At 64.3% G+C, this 13,029-nt stretch overlaps 1 protein-coding gene across 5 annotated transcripts in view; it reads right to left on the reverse strand.

Moving 5' to 3' along the window:
• The window catches only part of CELSR1 (cadherin EGF LAG seven-pass G-type receptor 1), a 147,803-nt gene that overhangs the window by 22,998 nt on the left and 111,776 nt on the right, over window positions 1-13,029 (reverse strand). For all 5 annotated transcript variants that reach the window (XM_058308946.1, XM_058308945.1, XM_058308943.1 and 2 more), the window contains 11 exons: window positions 11,552-11,734; window positions 10,022-10,135; window positions 8,745-8,919; window positions 8,086-8,227; window positions 6,312-6,432; window positions 4,290-4,473; window positions 3,918-4,019; window positions 3,258-3,352; window positions 2,668-2,874; window positions 2,000-2,183; window positions 32-175 (listed from right to left, as the gene is read on the reverse strand). In XM_058308946.1, the coding sequence (XP_058164929.1) occupies window positions 32-175; window positions 2,000-2,183; window positions 2,668-2,874; window positions 3,258-3,352; window positions 3,918-4,019; window positions 4,290-4,473; window positions 6,312-6,432; window positions 8,086-8,227; window positions 8,745-8,919; window positions 10,022-10,135; window positions 11,552-11,734 (1,651 nt within the window). The remainder of the gene's footprint in view (window positions 1-31; window positions 176-1,999; window positions 2,184-2,667; window positions 2,875-3,257; window positions 3,353-3,917; window positions 4,020-4,289; window positions 4,474-6,311; window positions 6,433-8,085; window positions 8,228-8,744; window positions 8,920-10,021; window positions 10,136-11,551; window positions 11,735-13,029) is intronic.

The raw sequence follows: 13,029 nt of genomic DNA on the forward strand, positions 1-13,029 counted from the left end.
CCCCGCCCAGACGCGGGGCCCCCCAGGGCACCTCTCCTCCCCGGTGGCCTGAAGAAGTCGGCAGGGAAGATGACCGAGGCCTCCAGCTCTTCGGGGTACTCCTCGTGGACGAGCTCGAACCGCGGCACCCGGGCGCCCGTGAAGTTGGCCTTGTCGAAGACGTCGACGGCGAGGACTGCGGGGACAGCGGGCTTCAGCCCCGTGCCCCCGACGCCCCCGGAGGGGACTTCCTGGGGCCGCGGCCGTTTTAAAACCGCCCGCCGGCCGCGGGGGCCACCGTCGAGGGCGGAATCGGGCTCTCCTTTGCTGTGCTTTAGGCTGCGGAGCCGAGCAGAGCGTGCCGGGGGACGCCGGGGCCATGGGGCGAGTCCAGCGCGGTGCCGTGGTCTGAGGACCAGGCTGGGCCCCCGGGGACGAGGGCAGAGGGCGGCGCCACACCGGCCACGGCGGCAGGCAGCAGGACGGGCTGCTCTGGGGGCGGCAAACCCATGGGCCTGGCTCTGCGCAGGGCCCCGCCGCGAGGCCCGCCCCGTCGCCCTGCCCGCGAGCAGGGGGGCCCGGCCAGCACCTGCGTCAGGCCCAGGGGGCTCTGGACGCGGGTCGCTCTGCGGCCCTTGAATGGCGCTAACTGCTTCTGCCCGGGCGGGGCCTGGCCAAGGGCGCCGGGCCCCGAATTCTCTAGGGAGTCCCCCCGCGGCACTGTCCAAGCCATGGCTCCCCAACCTAGCAAGGGTGGGCTCCGGGCGGGCAGGCAGGGAAGGGGCTGGGCTGGGGGGCCGGGCCGGGTGGGTGCCTCAGCAGGAAGGCCTGGGGGGTGGACGGGCAGCCCCTGTCCAGCATAGGAGAGCGCTCCCCCAAACCTGAGCACCCGGGGATGAACGGGCCTGAGAGGACGGTCCCAAGGCCAAGGGGCGCGCACGCAGGGGGAGGGGGCAGGGGGCAGGTGCATCCTGCCCAAAGGCCCCGGGTGGGCGGGGCCCTGCTGGGCCAGCTGCTCCCCCCAGGGCGGTGAGTGGGGTTGCCCGGAGCCTGCACCCCGTCCTGCCTCCAGCCACAGCGGGCAGCACCTTCCAGCCACCACGGGTACCACACCTGCAGTGGCCTGCCGGGCAGGTGGGGTCTGGGCTCAGGTGGGGCCAGGTGGCCCAGCGCAGCCCAAATGCCTCCTGGGGGAGCCTGAGGAGCCTCCCTAGCAGCCGCCTGGCAGGCAGGTCTCAGCACCCTCGTTTTCTAGAAAGGCCCACCGGATCCCCAGGACAATGCTGTGTCCACCTTGACTCGATACGGACCTGCCCAGGACCGGCCCCAGGGCTGCACCATCTGGGGCAGGTGGGCCCTTCCGTGGGATTCCAGGGGGAGCAGAAGGCACCCGCTCCAGGCCTGTTGCCTGCCAAGCTGCGACCATCTCTGGGAGCTGACCGACACCCTATCCAGCTGGGGGCCTTAAGCACGGGAGCAGGATGGGCAGGCCACCCCCCACGGACTCTGGAACTTTCGACCTGCATGTCTGGGTGGGGCGGGGGCAGCATCTGCCTCCCTGAGTGCTGTCCGCAGGAGGGGCCCCCACCCCTCCCCAGCGCAGCACGTCCAGCTCCCGGGGCCCCGGGCCATCGCTCTGTCGGACGCCCGCACACCCGCTCTCTCCAGGGTGCCCACCCGTGAGCACCGAGGGCTCGGCTCCGGGAGGGCTGGGACTGTGGCCAGGTCCCAGCACCCCCGTTTTCTAGAAAGGCCCACCAGATCCCCAGGACGACACTGCGTCCACCTTGACTCGATACGGGCCTGCCCGGGACCGGCCCCTGCTCACGGGCCCCCTCGCGACGTGTGTCTGCGGGTGGTCTCGAGCGCTGGCCGGGGGGCCGGGCCATCGCCTCACTTCCCTAGAAAGCGGCCGACGGGGACTGTCACCCGTGGCCCAGGCCGTGGGATGGGTCAGCTCCGAGGCCACGGCCCCACGCACGCTCGATCTGCCGGCCGCACGCCTGGACCCCGCCCTTACTCATGTTGGCGGTGACGATAACAAAGGGCTGCAGGTATGTCTTGCGGACGTTGCGCGCCACGTTGCTGAAGTAGGCCTCGAAGCGCCTCAGCAGCTGCGCCGCGCCGCCCTCGCCGCGCTGGATCTGCTCCCACGCGGCCCTGTTCTCCGGGGCCAGGAGGGCGCTGCCCGTGCCCACGACATCCTGGTCGGACGGACAGACAGACTCAGCTCCGTGGTGCGGCGACAGGCCCGGCTGCGCCTGGCTCGCCCTGGAGCAAAGTGCACAGGGATGCTCTGGCCACTGCGCAGTTCTAGAACCCGGTCTTTAACCTTTCTCGTTCCACAGAGCCCTCTGCCAGCCAGGTGAGAGGACTCCCGGGAGGACCGCCGTTCTAGAAGGACTTTAGGCTGCCAGGGCCAGGCGGCTCAGGGGAGCCAGGATGGGGACCCACCCGCCCACCCCCGCAGGGCCGAGATGCTGTGGCCACGTGCATCCTGTGGATCAGAGGCAGCCGTCAGCTCAGACACCTGCCCAGGCCAGGGAGGCCGTGCGGGCGGCAGAGGGTGAGGCTCCCGTCCCCAGCGGCCCTAGTGGGGGAAGCCACGTGCGTTTCGGCAGGTTTCTTGCCAGGGCTCAGGTGCATATGGCCCTCCTGGCCTGCGCGCCGGCTAGTGGTGGCGCCCACCTCGTGGAAGCCGGCGTCGCGCGTGGCGGCCAGGTCGAAGCCCTGCTGCTCGCTCTCGTGCTGCAGCACGCGGCACAGCAACTGGTAGGCGGCGCGCACGTCGCTGCCGAACACGGCCGAGCGCCGCGTGGCGTTGCGCAGGGCCTTCGCCAACCGCACGGCCCCGTCGCCGTCCATGCGTGTCTCGTTGCGGCTCAGCTTCTCGTTCTGGAACGGGGAGGGCCGACACGGCGTCTGCAGAGGCCGGCCGCGCACGGGCAGGGTTCGGGCCGGGCCCGCGGGTCTAACGATCCCAAAACGCAAAGCAAGCGGCGGGTGGCGGAGCGCGTCTGCCGGGCTGGGGAGGGCTTGGAAAAGGATGCTCCGAGGAAGGAACGAGAGGGAAGAACGAGCGGGGAAAGGGGGGAGCAGGAGGGCAAACGGACCCGCACGTGGGACCAGGCCCTCGCAGGGACCGAGCGCGCCCTGCTGGGGAGACCCGGGGACAGGTGGGGAGTGCGGATGTCCCTGGTCCCGGAGGAGGCCCCCAGACTCCAAGCTGGCGGGCCCAGCTGCCGTGAGACCCCCCGACGCATGTCTCCAGGCCCTACCATGGCTTTCAGGTCCAGGAAGGAGAAATGGGTGCAGTTGAAGAGCTCCGGGGGCAGCCAGCCCTTCTCCGCGCTGCAGTGCCGCACCGCGTTGCCTAGGGGTCGAGAGCGGGGCCGGGGCGTGACCTGAGGCCGCGCTGGCTTTCAGCCCCTCGGCCCCCGCGGGTGCATGCTCAAGGGTAGGGCCCAAGGCCCTGAGCCAACACGACCTGCACAGAGGCTGCCCCATGCCCGCAGCCAGGCCACCCCGCTGGCCCGAGCGCCACCTGGGACACAGGCCAGCGCTGAGCAGGCCCGCGGGAAAGAAACCGGCTGAAGAGGCCGCTTCCACGCCTGACGCCGGGCTGAGTGGGCTCTGGGCATCACTTGCTGGGTCCCCCCACATCCCCGGGGAGTGGACCCCGTCACCACCCCCATTGTACAGGGGAAGCCAAAGCCACAGCTGGGGGGCCGCCGTCCCCAGGGCGTGATGGCACCCCCACACCGAGCACCCCACGTCGTGCCTTTCGCGAGCCTCCTCGCTGACCATCACAGGGGACGTTCTCTTATCCCCAACACGCTGCCTCATCGAGCCCGGCAGCATCAATGGCCCCTGCGCTCCCAGGGCCAGGCCCGCGGGCCTTCTCCTCCCCAGCGGACGGCGTGGCCCCGCGGACTCACCCACGGAACCCTTGGGGCACGGCACCGCAGCAGGCTGTCCGAACTTGGTCTGCGGCCACCAGATGCCGGCTTCGAAGGCTTTGGGGCATCCGCTGTAGATCACTGGTGCGCGGAGAGGGGGCCGCTCAGCGCAGGGCGCCGCGCCCCGTACGGCCCTCTCTGCACGCCCCCTCCCCCCACCAGACCTGGCCGGCTCGCCCCCTGCCCTGTCAGCAGTGGACCCAGGTGGGCAGGGGGTGGCAGGCTCTGCCCCACGTCCCTCCCGCAGGGCCAGGCTTCTAGGAGGCCGAGGACAGGTGGGGCGCTTGGCACACATGCGCTGCCCCCCCGCCCCCGCGACACGGCCTGAAGGGGGCCGGCGCCTGCGCAGACCTTCACAGCCCAGGGCGGTGACCTCGGCGAAGGGGCTGTCGCAGCGGTTGCACTGGCGACCGATGACGCCGGGGCGGCAGGCACACTGGCCGGTGTCCGTGTCGCAGGCGCGGCTCAGGGAGCCCTGCGGGAAGCAGGCGCAGGGCAGGCAGGCGTCCTGCTCTGGGGGCTTGTAGTGATTCTCCTGCCAAGAAAGGGGGAGCGTCTGACCCGGCGCGCGGCAGCCGGGTTCCGGAATGGCCCTGGGCTTCCTGTGGTTTGTGAGTCGCCAGCCACCAGCCTGGCTTTGGGGACCTCTCGCCCGAGAGGGGCTGCTTCCCAGGGTCTTGTGCCCCCAAACCTAGGGGACGTGTGTTTTCTGGAAAGCGCCCGCCTGCTCTCGTTTCCGAGCAAACACTTTCCTTTGCTTTAGAGAGAACCAGGGATTCAGATGCAGCTTTAGGCAGGGGGACAGCCCTGGTTGCACGTTTTTCAAAACCCGTGAACACTTAGGGACATTTTGGTGTCCACCACTGGGCAGGCCAAGGCGACAGTCAGGAGCACGCGCCTTGGGTGGGGAAATCCTGGGTTTACCCCCAGCTCGGCCGTTTGCTGGACCACAGCCTGTGGCAGCCTCCTGAGACCCCAGGACCCTCCTCTGAGGACTGGGGGGCTGCCTCGGGGGTGATGCTCAGCTTCATGACAGGCCACAGGACTAGGGCGGTGCGAGACGCTGGGGCGGAAGTCCCAGAGGCCACGTCAGCCCGGGAGGCGAGACAGCCTTTTTTATGTTTTAAATCCTGTTCCATGTTTTCTCTGATTTTTGATGAAAAGTTACGAATATGCCCGCCTGCTCTCCCCACCGCGCCCACCATCCTGCTACACGTGGCATTTTAGTTTCTGTGAAAGCACTCTAGGAGACAAGCCGTGGCGCACTTTCGTGACCCTGTGAGCCTGGAGCCATGGATCCTGGGTTGGGGTCCACCCCGTGGCAGCCACAGCCCTGCTGAGTCGCTATCACCGAGACCACCCAGGGGCCGAACCACCGGCAGCTCAGCAGCGACCGACAGGTCCTGACGAGCGTGGCCTTTTCCACATGGCCGGGCGCAGCGTGGGTGCACGTGGTGGGATGAGGACGTCAGAGCCCCTCAGGGCCGCTAAGAGCCCGTCTGGGCCACCCAGACGTGGGTGGCGGCGAAGCTGCTGGACTTCAGAACCAGTCGTCACTGAGGGCCGGTGTGGTGAAACCAGGAGGGCCCACCAGGAGAACGCGGCCAACGCCGACAACGTGCCACCTGCACGGAGACTTCCATATTCCCTGCTACCAGGCGGGTGCTGGGCAGAAGACGCACAGGCTTCTACTTCCCACAGGCGTAAGCCAGGGGCCCACGGGCGTCAGGGCGCACTGATGGGTGGGGAACACCAAAACCACGTCAGGCTGCGCCTAAGTGTGTGCGGGTGTGTGCACAGGCGTGCGTGTAGAGATGTGAGTGTATGGGTGTGTGCAGGTGTGCGCAGATATGTGCATATAGGTGTGTAAGTGTACAAGTATGTGTGTACAGGTGTGTGTGTGCACGTAAGGGTGTGTGAGCATACCTGTATGTACAGGTGTGAGTGCACAGGTATGTGTGTGCAGGGTTGTGCGTAGGGATTTGTATGTAGAGGTATGTGTGTGGAGGGTTGTGTGTACAGGTGTGTGTTCATGTAAGGGTGTGTGAGCACACGTGTGTACAGGTGTGCGTGAACAGGTCATATGTGCAGGGTTGTGTGTAGAGGTTTGTATATAGAGGTGTGAGTGGACAAGTGTGTGTAGTTGTGCATAGAGGTTTGTATATAGAGGTGTGTACAGGTGTGTGTGCACATGTAAAGGTGTGTGAGCATACGTGTGTGTAGAGGTGTGTACGCACAGGTCTGTGTGTGCAGGTGTGAATGCAGGGGTCTGCGTGTGCAGGCGTGTGCCTATGTATGCACCCACGGTGAGCTCCCGGGTCACCCGGAGGTGGGGTCCCGGCCGCGGCCCCTCGCCCCCGGCCGCGCACCCACCTTGCAGCGGCACTGCCCGCTGGTCTTATTGCAGTCGGGGTCGAAGCCTCTGCCGACAGCACAGTGGCAAGGCCCGCAGACGGGGGTCCCCCACCAGCCTTTGGGGCACGGAAGGTCAATCCTGTCGGGAAAATGGCCAGCGGGCAGAGTGTGGTAAGCGCCCCCAGAAGCCTCGGGGGGACCTGGCTCTGGGCACAGCCCCCACCCCCTGTGAGGCCTCAGTTTCCCCACCCCTGGGGGTCCCGACCGCCCACCCAGAATCCCTTAAGCTTGGGTCCCACTCCCAGACCTGAAGGGCCCAGGGGCGGGAAAGGTTCTGTCTACTAACACTAATATTGAGGATAATTTATTTTCTCACTTATTTTCTCCTACCTCCAAGGCACAGATGAGGGGTACGTATGTAGGGTCAGAGCGTGTGCAGGTGTGTGTAGAGGGTGGTGAGTTACAGGTGGGAGTGTACAGGTCAATGCGTGCAGGCAGGGAGGTGTGTGCAGGTGGCCCGAGCTGTCAGCACGATGTGGCCATTATCCAAGGTGCCGCCCGTACGCGTCAGCTGCCCCCAACCCCTGCCGCCAAGCCAGGTGGCTCACCTGCGCCATCCCCTGCAGACCTGCCTGCCTGGGGGGGCTCCCCCCAAAGTGTCTTCAGGCACCTCGAAACGACACCCTGCATTGCTATCCTGGCAAACGGCGCTGCCATCTGCCCAGGGATACCTCTCGTGTGGTGGCAATTATTGAGTACTGAGTGTGTACCCACCGGGGGCATAAAAATGCCAGGGGCTCCAGCCTGGTGTCCGTGTCACAGCACGGGGGTCCCCAGGGCCTTGAGCAGCCCTGCCCCCCTCGGCCTTGGTGGAACACCACGCCTCGGGCTCTGCGCTGGCGCCCTGCCTCCAGCTTCGCCCTGCCCTGGCCCGCACCTGCCGCTGGTGGGTGCTTGGAGTCTCACACCCGCTCCTGCCGCTCTTCTGCTGGGCGCCGCAGCCCCCCGAAGCTGAGCTCTGCCCCCCACTCCGGGAGCACCCTGGACGGAACGGCGCAGGCTCTGCCCGCCCGGGGTCGGAGCAGCTGAGCGGCTCGTGCCCCACGCCTGCGCTCCTCTCCGGCACTGCCTGGTGGCCTTCCCCCTGGAATGCCCTCCCCCACCAGCCCCCCTGGCTCCTGCGCCCCCTGCTCTGCTTCCTCCAAGCTCTTCCTCGGCTGCATCCTGTTTTCCTGAGACTGCAGCACACTCTGGTCTCGAGTGAATGCACGGGGAGGGCAGCCAGGTTCTACTGCGGCAGAGGCACCGCCGGCACCACGAGGGCCGCTCACGCCCCAGGCCCGCGAGCCGAGGCCGCGCCAGCTCCAAGGGGCCCGGAGCCTCGGTTCATGCAGAACCCCGCGGCCCCGGCCTGGACGAAGGGAGTCACCTGCCAGCACGCACCCGCGCTGTGGGCTCCCGGGAGCCTGCAGGCAGCGGCTCTCACCTACCACGGGGCACCCGGCGGCACAGAGCAGCGGCTGCACAGGCACGCGCTCACCAAACGCCCCGCTCCTCGCCTCCCTTGCACGGCCCTGCTGCTCCGTGCGCAGCGGGCCCCGAGAGCCGCTAGGCGGGTGCAGCGTTTCGGGGGCAGAAGCAGGCTCTAACTGGGTTAGCCTGAGAAGCCCCGTTGGATCCTCGCTTATGTCAGGCCAAATGTGAGAAAAGAACTCCCTTGCTACTCAGAGCGACACGCCTGTGGGGTTGAAGGGCCCGGCGCGCTGCAGGGCCGGGCGCGGGCGCTGCTTACTTGTTCTCGCAGTAGAGCCCGTAGCTGCCGGGCGCGCACTCGCAAGCGTAGCCCCGGGGAGAGCCGGGCGCGCGCACGCAGGCTGCCACGTGCTCGCAGGGGTTCAGGTGACACACGTCCATGCACTTTCTTCCAAAGAACCCTGCGGGGACAGGGCGGTGGCGTCACCTCAGGCGGGGCGGCTCTGGCGCTGCAGCCTTTTGGAGCGAGACCCTCCCAGCTGAGCTCTGACCAGGGAGACGTCCAGAGCCATCCCAGCCACCCCAAGACCCGACTCTCCACCTCGAGGCCACGGAAGGGGCGATGTCAGGGAGCGGGGGACCCTGCACATCCCGGGCTCAAGGCCAGTTGTGCTGCTGCCCGCCCGGGGGTGGGGGGCTGGGAAGGGGAGGGCCCTGGACCCACCCCCCGAGACAAGGCCTTCCACACCCCAAAACCGAGGGGAACTGCGGACACGTGTCCTGAAACGTGCCTTCCAACAGGGCTGGGAGCCTCGTCGGCTCCAAATAAAGAGCCGCGGGCCCGTCCTCACCCCGAGGGGCCTGTCCCGGCCCTGAAGGCCGGCGGGGGCCCCCGAAGCCCCGGAGCGAGCAGGGGGAGCCCGACGCCCACCGCGCAGCCCCGCCCGCCCGGCGTGCCCGGGGCCCCGCGCCGCCCACCTGGGGCGCAGACGCAGGAGAAGCCGTCCCAGGTGTCGCGGCAGAGGCTGTTGGGCGGGCAGGGGCTCGAGGCGCACGGGTCGTCCACGTCGCAGCCGTCCCTCACCCTGACCTTGAGGGCGTCGTCCATGTCCAGGGAGGCGACGTTGGTGGACGTCTCCCCCACCCGCACCCCCTGCGTGGACACAAGGGCAGCCGGCTCGGTCCCGGGCCCGGAGGGGCCCCGCTTCTCCAGCCCCGGGATTTTGAAGGAGACGCGGCACAGCTGGGCCGGGGGGGCTCCCGCTGGGTAACGGCGGGCAGCCGCGTCGCCTCTGCCGCCAGGCTCGGATTCCAGAGGGGGGGGGACGGGCCCCAGGGAAACAGGTCAAGGGTCATCCACTGGGTGGGAAGAGCCATCCGGGGAAAGGATGGGTCAACGGTGATGACGGGTGGGAAGGGTGGCTCTGCGAGGTTCCGGGGCTGCCCCGAGAATCAGAGATCGGGGATCTCGAAGGCCCACCCCCCGTGAGCTCCAGGTGGAGGGAGGCTCGTGCCCCTGAGCCGCGAGGCCAGCAGTGCTGCCACACGCCCGGAGGACCTGGCCAGCGGGAGCCGGGCAGAGACCCCAGCGGGCGGGGCTCCATCCACGGGGAAGGTCGGGAACAGACACCCTAGATGGGGGGGGGTGTGCAGCGCAGCCGGAGGAGGGGGCAGTGGACGCTGACGACGTCTGAACCGGAAGGAGGCGGAGGGCGCACGACAGTGTGGGTGGACTGAGGCCGCTCAACTGCACGCTCGAAAAGGGACAGTTTCACCTCAACCGGAAAGGAGGGAGGCAGGATCGTGAGTACAGCAGGGAGGGGGTCGGAACGGGGTCACCTGGGGCGAGCTGGGGGGGGATGAGGATTGCCTCTCCCCGCAGAGGGGCCAGGGAGGCGGGAGCTGTGCACGCCGGTGGCCCTGGGACACGCGGTCTGGGGGACAGCGCAGGGCCTGTGAGGGGCTGTCTGGGTGGACACAAGGGGAAGGAGCAGGTGGGGTGCAGAGGGTGAGGGGCTTAGACAGGTGGGCCGATGGGTGGGGGGCTGGGAGGACGTGGAGGGGGAGCCCACGACCAGGGGGGGAACTGTGGGGAAGGATGGGTCCGAGGACATCGGATTTCTCTGGGCAAGTTAAGCTTGGGTGCCCATTAGACCAACGTCCCTGGTCTATGTTAACTAATTTGAAAACCAGGGGGTCGTCCCAAGGCACCTGCGGGTGCAGAGCTGGCGGCCCCACCCCGCCCCCCCGGCTACCTGCAGGCAGCCCCGGAAGCCTCGCTGCACCGAGATCTTGTCTTCCGACACCCCCCCGATGACGAGGCTCCTCATCTTCAAGCCGGGAAGCTGGCTCCAGACCTGCACCGTGTTCTGGGGCAGAGAGAAGGGGTCGGGGCTACATTCCGGAAGCACCCTCCGGCTGGGAAGCGCGGCTACGAGAGCCGCAGAGGCAGCGCCCCAGAGCCCGAGCCCTCCAAGGCGGCCAGGCCCGGCCTGCCCGGGGGGCACGCAGCAGGCCGCGCGTCACGGGACTCAGGTGCGCATCTGCGGCCCGGCCCGGACGGTCGGCTGGGGTGGGGGGAGCGAGGGCAACTGCCCACCCCCGTAGACGGGCTGACCCCAGTGACCGCATGTGACAGAGTGTGTGTGAACCATGAAGACAGCAGAGAAGGGAAACGCGCCCACTGCTGGCATCTCAGACAGCCTCGGTCAGCGGTCCGGGCGTCCCGAGGAGGGACAAGGATTTGGAACGCAACGATGGGTAATTTTCAAACCTGCGAAGTCAGACGAGCCTAGGCCCCAGGGGCCCTTGAGAGTCACAAGGAGTCCCTGAAAGTGAACGGACGTGCCGTAAAAAATGCCTCGTGTCACCTGCTGCTAACTGTGGAAACCCGCTTTGGTTCACCAGACCTGGGTGTGCCCAGCCTGGGACAGTCCTCTGTCTGCAGGGACGGGAGCCCTCTCTGTCCCCTGGTCTCATGGCTCACCCGCTGCAGCAGTTTGATATGGTTATGAATTCCAAAAATAGGTACTGAATTATGTTTGTGATCTGGTCTGTACCTGGGCATGACTGAGTTATGATTAGGGCTTTAACTGGTCCACGTCATTAGGGCATTGAGCTCCCGCCCCTTGGTGGGTGAGGACTCATGGATAAAAGGCGTGGCAGAGGACAGAGATGGGGCTTTCTGATGTTGGAACTTTGATGTTGGAATTTGATGCTGAAGCCTTAAGCTGGGGCCCCAGGGAGAGAGACAGAGCCGTTAGCCTGATCGTCTACAGCTGACCTTGTGGAGGAACCGGAGGAGCTGAGCCCAGAGGAACCCAGAAAGCCTGAACCCTGGCAGACATCGGCAGCCATCGTGCTCCAACATGTGGAAATAGACTTTGGTGAGGGAAGTAACTTAAGCTATATGGCCTGGTATCTGTAAGCTCCTACCCCAAATAAATACCCTTTTTAACGCCCAGCAGATTTCCAGTGTTTTCCATCAGCGCCCCTTTGGCTGCCTAATGCACCCGCCTTCAATCCCTGCCAGCCCGCTGAGGGCCAGGACCCATCTTTCACCCCTAGAGGTGTCCTGCGAGCACACAGTCATGGCTCGGTGAAACCGCTGCTGCAGGCAAAAATGCAACGAGCCCGGTGTGATGGAGAACAGATGGGGGGGCCAGGTCCAGACCCCAGAGGGGAGGTCAGACGCAGGTGGGCCGACGTACGGTGGAACACAAGGCCAAAGACCACAGGGGCCTGGAAAGAGATCTGTTCCCGAGACAGTGCAGGTGACCGCTCACCTGGTCCATCCCGTAGTCCAAGGTCATGACCGCCAGGTACTTGATGTCCTTGCCCTCTTTGGCGCTCTTCAGTTCTATCAGCAGGTGGTGCCACTCTCCGTCGGTTACACGTGACCTGGATAGCGTCATGGAGGCCACGTCCCGGCCGTGGGACACCTCAAACTGGACGTAACTATTCAGGATCTGCAGGAAAGGGAGGGCACTGCCTACTGATCAACGCAAGGGCGCAGTGAAGGTAACACCGAAGGCGCGAACAGGGAAGCCACGCAAAGCGACTTGGGTCAGAAACAGACTTAACAACGAAGCGGAGTTTTGATTCCTTGTTGCCGTTTCACTCCTCAGAATCGGATGCTCCTTTCTATGGTGAAAAAGTGTCAGATATTTGACAGATGTCAAGTAAGACAAGGATCAAGAACAAGTTTAAAGATTGGGAACCGCAAACAGATGACGACTAGGTTTGTATTTCTGGATGTAAATATTATACTTTATAGACAAGATTCTAGCCGGTGTGTTTAAAGACATGTAAGATAAACCAGAAATCAGCACTGTAACTGGCCTAAAATGCTCATGTTTAAGATAACACTCAGGAGCAATGCTAAGATCTTGCCTCCCCTAATAAAACCTGGATAATTCTGGAACAACTCTCCTCCTGGGAATACTAGAAAAATGAGATGAAATATTTAAGACCATCTGTTTAAAGACATCACTGCAGAGCTACAGGGCCACGTGCTAGAGAAGAAGGCTATCCACGGAGGTGAGCCTGCTTATCCTACGGTCATCAGCTACTTCTAGAAGACGAGGCTGAGGGTGAAAATCTGAGCAAAGCTTTCTAGGCTCATGGAACCAGCGGGATACAAACTGGAGTTCAGTATCATCTTCAAACTCTTCGTTGGGATGAGACTCTGAAGCGCTACACACTATGAGTAAAAAAGAAACAGACTAGCCTTTGCAGGAACACAAACCCACCTCTGAATGTGCTCAGTCCATCGCTGGATTAAAATGGTTTGGGAGAGCTAGTTCCCCTAGCGGCTTGCCAGAAACAAACACTATTCTGTTCTCTGGAGTATAATGATACCACCCAACAAGTTTCAAATTCTCTCCAGTTTTTCAATACAATGTCCAGCACTCAATCAAAAATAACCAAGTAGAGGAGGAGACAAGACCATATGATTGAAAACCAAGAGAAACAATAAATAATGGAAAGAAAACCATAGGGAATCCAGATAACAGAATCCTCAGACAGGCTTTACCACGACCTTGGGACTTTGAAGGAAACATTCAGGGGACCACAACGGTCTTATTTCTGGAGGTAAATATTCTACTTCATGAGATTCCAGTCACCCTGTTTAAGCGAGAACACAGCATTATAACTAACCTACGACACTCATGTTTAAAGATAACTTCAATTAAAAGACAAAAATGCTCAGACTTAACTAAAAGAAACTGTTAATGCACTGCCTAAAGGAGACACATAAAAT

The sequence above is a fragment of the Dasypus novemcinctus genome, chromosome 12 (assembly GCF_030445035.2).
Source record: "Dasypus novemcinctus isolate mDasNov1 chromosome 12, mDasNov1.1.hap2, whole genome shotgun sequence".
Lineage (NCBI taxonomy): Eukaryota > Metazoa > Chordata > Mammalia > Cingulata > Dasypodidae > Dasypus > Dasypus novemcinctus.